At 37.6% G+C, this 6,660-nt stretch overlaps 1 protein-coding gene across 1 annotated transcript in view; it reads right to left on the bottom strand.

Moving 5' to 3' along the window:
* MARCHF6 (membrane associated ring-CH-type finger 6) overlaps positions 1-6,660 on the bottom strand; it is a 101,114-nt gene that overhangs the window by 40,314 nt on the left and 54,140 nt on the right. Inside the window, exons 20-22 of the mRNA XM_043489241.1 lie at positions 5,603-5,672; positions 2,558-2,739; positions 749-883 (exon numbers count right to left, since the gene is read on the bottom strand). Of these exons, the coding sequence (XP_043345176.1) occupies positions 749-883; positions 2,558-2,739; positions 5,603-5,672 (387 nt within the window). The remainder of the gene's footprint in view (positions 1-748; positions 884-2,557; positions 2,740-5,602; positions 5,673-6,660) is intronic.

Below are 6,660 nucleotides of genomic sequence, written 5' to 3'. Positions count from 1 at the left end.
AGCCCATTATACAGAGTAAGCCAGAAAGATAAAGAACATTACAGCATACTAACACATATATATGGAATTTAGAAAGATGGTAACGATAACCCTATATGCAAAACAGAAAAAGAGACACAGAAATACAGAACAGACTTTTGAACTCTGTGGGAGAAGGTGAGGGTGGGATGTTGCGAAAGAACAGCATGTATATTATCTATGGTGAAACAGGTCACCAGCCCAGGTGGGATGCATGAGACAAGTGCTCGGGCCTGGTGCACTGGGAAGACCCAGAGGAATCGGGCGGAGAGGGAGGTGGGAGGGGGGATCGGGATGGGGAATACGTGTAAATCTATTGCTGATTCATGTCAATGTATGACAAAACCCACTGAAAAAATAAATAAATAAATAAAAAATTAAAAAAAAAAAACAAAAACAAAAATGTAGGTTATGACTTCGAGGCTCAAAGCTAAAAGGAGCAAGGTATCAACCTAACTAAAAGTGTAAAGACCAACACATTAGTTTGCATTTTTAAATATTAGTGAAGCCTATAGTGACATTTTAACCTGTAAGTAAGGTATTTACTTTACATGGCCTGCATATTTCAAAAGGTAAAATGCATTATCTGATCAATTTTACAAGAGCTCCTACAATAGAAAAAATTAAGGAGTCTTTCTAAACAAGCTGCTTAAAATCATTTTAAACAACTGAGAATTTTTCTGATTCTAAGTACAAAAGGAAATATCATGAGCAAAAGACATGCACTTACCTGCCACGGGTAAAAAAGAGGAGTCTGATCCAAAGGAACCCTCAGGGGAGCAACAATAACCAGCTCAAACAGAAGCCCCAGAAGAAGCGGGACCACCCCAGCCAGCAGCACTGCCACGATCACAGTCTTCATTATCTAGCGGGAGATGAAAGGCCACTGAGTTAGAGAGTCTCCCTGACTTCTAGCCAAACCCTTTATCTCAAGTGAAGTTTATTCTTCTTTGACCTGCTGCCTAACAGAACAAATACATACCTTAAACAACTCACCCTTTATGTTACATGTTTGAATGAAATTTGAATGTATAATTACAAAAACTCAAGCTACTTAACAAAAGCATGAAATGACTACTAAACATATTACTATGTTGCTACAAAATAATTTTAATATGTATATTAACCAAGTGGCTGTGCTACTTTTCTCAATCTAAGTCTCAGGAATAGGCTTCTGTTTGTCTAAGAAGCTGACCAAGTCTCCACCCCCCGTCTTGGGTCTTGGAGTGTTATTGCCAGTGCTTGTCATCTCCCTGGGTGCCCCACACCCCTGAGCCAATGGTGGCCCACCCATAGGCTGACCTGTGACCTCTGAGATGGACTGATATAGTTGAAGCATTCTGCATAACCCCAGTTAAGGTAATTAACCAAGCTAATCAAATTAGCTCCCCTGAGAACAGTATGGTCCCACAGAACTTACTGAGATGACAGAAATGACCTGCATTTGTGTTGTACAAGATGGTAGCCATTAGGTCACATGGCTACTCTATTAGCACAGCTCTAGAATTTGGACAAAGTGGCAAAATGAAAATCGGCACAAAAAGGAAGAAATAACATGTAAGAGCCACTATGAAATCCTGACAAAGAAATCAGCTTTAAAGTGGCCTTGATGTCCCTTTTTCTTAAGGGAGCCTCAGTGAGTAGAGCTGTTTCAACATCAAGAGACTAAAATGGTGTGCATTAAGATGCAGTAATTATTTCTTTACATAGCCATATGATGTGGAAGAATATCAAATGAAAACTGGTACTGGCTAGTTTCTCTAAATATAGTTAAGGGCCTCATATCTACAGATTGCATAGTAATCAAATCCCTCCATTCTTAATATACAATGAATCTCTTGTGGTTTTCTTTAAACATGAATATTAAATAGCTGTTAAAACTTTTAGTAAAATCAAAAATTCAGATACAAAACTAGACTTGATTATACAAATGAAAAGGCATAAAGCAGTGACCTAAACATATTTATCAGTCATAATCAACATTATGATCAACCAATAAGTTGCCACCCTTAGACAATCATCTTACAGTGACATTTTCCCTCACTCTTGTGACAATTAAGTTCTTTATTGAGAGTAATAATTCCCAATAACTACTATCCTTTCACACTAGCCAGGACATTCTTGAGTAACAACAGACTATAATTAAAAGAATTTCATTTATATAGAAAACACTGAATCCTGAAGTCAAGTTTTTATATATTAAAAGAATTTAATCATATTTTAGAAAAAATAACTTAAAGGAAATTTCTACTTAAACAAATTGATTTTAAATTCTACAGACTGTCTTATGTCTCAAGGGCATTACTGGATCTTTTAATAGCATGACTTTCTTCTAACCCTCAGATATATCTGGACTGTATTTCTCAGAGTAAAACCAGAAAACTACTGCCTTAAAGGAATACTCCTTTTAATTCAAAAAATCAACTCTCTTGACACAATCAACATAGTGAAGAAACAAAGTGAAAAGATTTAAAGAAACCACTGGAAAAACATTCACCACTGCTGTCAGACAGGACCAGTCTTGACTAGAAAGGCCTACCATGAGGGACCACTCCTTGACCTTCTGGAAGATCACTCTGCGTCCCTGTGGCATCCATGCCACCAGTACCGTCACCGCCCGGATGGTGAGCCAGCAAACATAGAGACCACAGGCAGCTGTGTAGAGCTCGTGGATTTTGGCAGTCCCGGTCCAAAACGACATTAACCAACGGCCAGCAAATACTGAAAATACAAAGGCTGATAAATGAGACATGCAATCATGCAAAAACAACTCTAACCTTGATGTCAATGTTGTACTACCAGTATCTTCAATCATTTTAAGTGATTATTAAAAAGACAACACGTTTTGATGTATCAGTATCCTCATTAAGAGCAAACAAAATAAAATCAAAATCCACCAAACTCTAAAGAATGTCATAACTTAAGATACAACCAAACCACAGCAAGTCACTGGGTACAAGCTCGCCTGTGACCTGCATGGTGACCTGCGAGGCCAACTGCTTATTCTCTGGGGACCGAAATGACTTGAGGAGCAGGGTATTTTTGCTGTCTGGATCATCAAATGAAAAGAGTGTGCATGTAACAGGACACAAATGGAGAATATACTTTCTATTATTTGTGTTGTCAATATTTTTAATATTTAGTAACATTACAAAGAATTGAGAGTAACTTTCTTCCATTTAGCTCATTCATTAAAATAGAAAACTAAGCTTATTTTAATAAGAAGTGGGCACAATAAAAAAGAATCTCACACTAATTTTCTCAGGAAAAAAATAAAATACGTGAAATATGTGAAAGTTGTCTAAGGCATGGCTTCAAACAAAGAGTTATTACAAATAAATTCCACAATGTACCCACAAAAATCTATCAGGCAACATCATTTATATAATTTCTTCACATGGTTACTCCTTAATAAGGCTGGAGAGAAGACCAGGATCCCATTTCCAGTGTCTCTTTCTCCTTGATACGGTAATAATCTGTTTCATTTTTTTAAAAACTTATCTGTTATTTCTGAATGTCTAAAAGGAGCAAGTGGCTGGGCTGAACATTTTCCATACATTTTCTCATTCATCTTGCCAACAACCCTGCAAGCAGTAATGACCCTCCATTCTGAAGACTGAGAAACCGAGCCCCCAACCAAGGGCACACAAGGGTGGTGGCTGAAGGTCAACTCACGTTTACATGACCAAGATCACGCTCTTGATCACTGACCCACATTGTCGCCAATCCCAATCAAACCACCTCAACAGTCAAGTTTATAGGCCATAATGCTAATAACATTACAGACTTCTTTGCAATATCACAGAACAGCTTGGGTATGAAGATAAGTAATTTTTAAAGACAAACACATGCAAATGTCACATGAAATAAACACATATGCTTGTTAAAGATTTAAAAGTATCACTGATAATTCCGTAAAACTGTCAAGCATTCTATATGTATATGTATTTCTACTCCAGCAAGGGAGATTAAACCAGTCAATCCTAGAGAATATCAGTCCTGAATATTCACTGAAAGGACTGATGCTGAAGCTGAAGCTCCAATACTTTGGCCACCTGATGTGAAAAACTGACTCACTGGAAAAGATACTGATGCTGGCAAAGACTGAAGGCAGGAGCACGGGACGACAGAGGATGAGATGGTTAGATGGCATCACCGACTCGTTGGACATGAGTTTGAGCAAGCTCTGGGAGCTGGTGATGGACAGGGAAGCCTGGCGTGCTGCAGTTCATGGGGTCGCAGAGTCGGACACAACTGAGTGACTGAACTGAACTGATTTTTACTCCAAAGTTTTTGTTCTTTTTTGGTTGGCTGGTTTTAAAAAATTTAAAGGCCTCTTCTAATTCTATACTTCACATACTTCTAAAGTGTTTTTGAGAGGTCAAGTTAGTTTCTAGTTTGTAGTAACTTAACGTTAGTTAAAATGTAGCTATAGGAAAGTAACCTATGGGGAAATAGCATCCTCACCACCTTAAATGTGTACTATGACAAGTATATGATTAAACATAGCTGCATTCCTTCCACTAGATGCTGGGACTGGATTAACAGGGAAGTATTTGCTTAACAATCTTTAATGAGATTAAAGTACTTGCATTGCCAAATTCAAGTAACAAAACTGGGTTTCTTTCCTTTGTTAACTTTTTAATATTTCTGATAAAAATGAAAATGGAACATATAAACCACAAAGCTGTCCAAAGTTCAAAAACTTAAGTTTTCTCAAAAATATGTTTATTTTGCTGCACCTTCCCAGGTGGCGTGAGTGGTAAAGAACCCACCTGCCAATGTAGGGAACATAAGAGACGTGGGTTTGATCCCTGGGTCAGGAAGATCCCCTTGAGGAGGGCATGGCAACCAACTCCAGTATTCTTGCCTGAAAAAATCCCATGGACAGAGGAGCCTGGCAGGCTACGGTTCATAGGGTTGCAAAGAGTCGGACACAACTCAAGTGACTTAGCAATGGTTAACTAGACTTTGTCATTTTAACAGCTGAGATCTGAGCAGTGAACCCAGGAGTAAAGTTTTAACAGTCAAAAATCACTGTGAAGAAAGTTAAAAATAAAACAGATTTTAAGATAAACTTTATTTTTACCAGTTTAAGGTAAATCATAACTCTTAGACAAATCAGAAAATAATTAAAGAAACCTCACTTGAAATTAACTAGCTGCTCCTCCTCAGCCTTAGCCCACATGGGAAAAAAATCAAGTATTTAAGGTAAATCTGATTTATAAAGTTATATTGAGTGTTATAATCAAGACACTAACTCAATATATACTTGCATACTTGATAAGACCTGAAAAGTATCTTCCACTTAGTGATGATTTAAGTGGCTAACACATCAGTGTGATTTAGGATTTTCTGGCTGCTATGAAGCACTAACAAGGAGGCTGGGGGGCAGTGAGCTGCCTCTCATACTTTGTGACTGACTTTGAACTCTGTCCCCATGTACCCCACATTCAATAAAAATGAAGAGAAAACCGCTTCATTTTATATTTGATGAAAAGATCACATCTCAGCAAAATATACCCTGTTAAAACAAAGCATCTTTTCATGATGTCATTAGCAGAGAGCTAGGATAAGCTCATACCTGGTAGAGTAAGGCAGATGAGGCTGGCAATCAGTAAGGTTATACACATGAAGACAATCAACAAAAATATCTGCAAGGCAAAACACAGCAGTACATAAACAGTAGTCACATGTGCTCAATGTATTTTAGGACAGCACTCAAAGAATCAACACAATTCTCTCAGTAAAAACAAAGTCTATACTGGTATCTCCAGGACTCCTTCCATTTTACATAAAAAGGAAATTTTCATTTTAGATAATATTAACTATAACTCTGGCTAAAAGTAAATTGCTTCCACTTTCATATAATCAGATACATCAGCAAATAACAAGCAGATATACTTTAAATCAGAGAGCACAAAAATAAAACATGATCAACTTACATTTTCCCTCACTATTAATTAAAACTAAAACTAAAAATGGTCACTTATTTTTATCAAATTCTCAAAAACAACTTTTCATGAAAGGAAAGCTCACTCTGTAACAGTGCCATCCAATCAGAACACTCTGATGATGGAGATGTCTATACCTGCACTGCTGGACACAGGAGCTATGGGTACTTGAGGCCACCAAGCACTTCACATGGGGTCAGTGTGAATGAGTGCCGGAATTTAAGATTCTAGGTACTCTGAGTATGAATGTTGTCTACAAGAAATGTATTTTTTGTTTTTTCAGCTTAATTGACATAAAAGACAAATTAAACTATATTAATAATATATTTAAAGTGTTCAATGTGAACTGATATACATATACGATCACATATATACATATGTGATCTGATATACACTGTGAAGGAATATCCACCATCAAGGTTATTTACCACATGTCTACAAGTGGTATTTATTTTTAATTAAGTTTAAAAGTAAACAATCATCATAGCTATAGCTGGTGGCTCCTATATGGAAAGGTGTAGATAAAAAAGAAACACCCTGAGACAAGAAGGAAGGAGCCATCCTGGACAGAGAGATAAAAAGAGTGCTGCCTGCCTGGACCCGACCAGGCTCTGAGGGCAGGGCTCCGGCAGGGAGACGGCAAGCACCGGCAATAACACTGGGCGACGGAGTGTGGAGACTCGTCAGC

Source organism: Cervus canadensis, chromosome 16 (genome assembly GCF_019320065.1).
Source record: "Cervus canadensis isolate Bull #8, Minnesota chromosome 16, ASM1932006v1, whole genome shotgun sequence".
Classification (NCBI taxonomy): Eukaryota; Metazoa; Chordata; class Mammalia; order Artiodactyla; family Cervidae; genus Cervus; species Cervus canadensis.
Note: the sequence above shows the minus strand (reverse complement) of the source record. Positions and strands in the feature narration are given on the sequence as shown.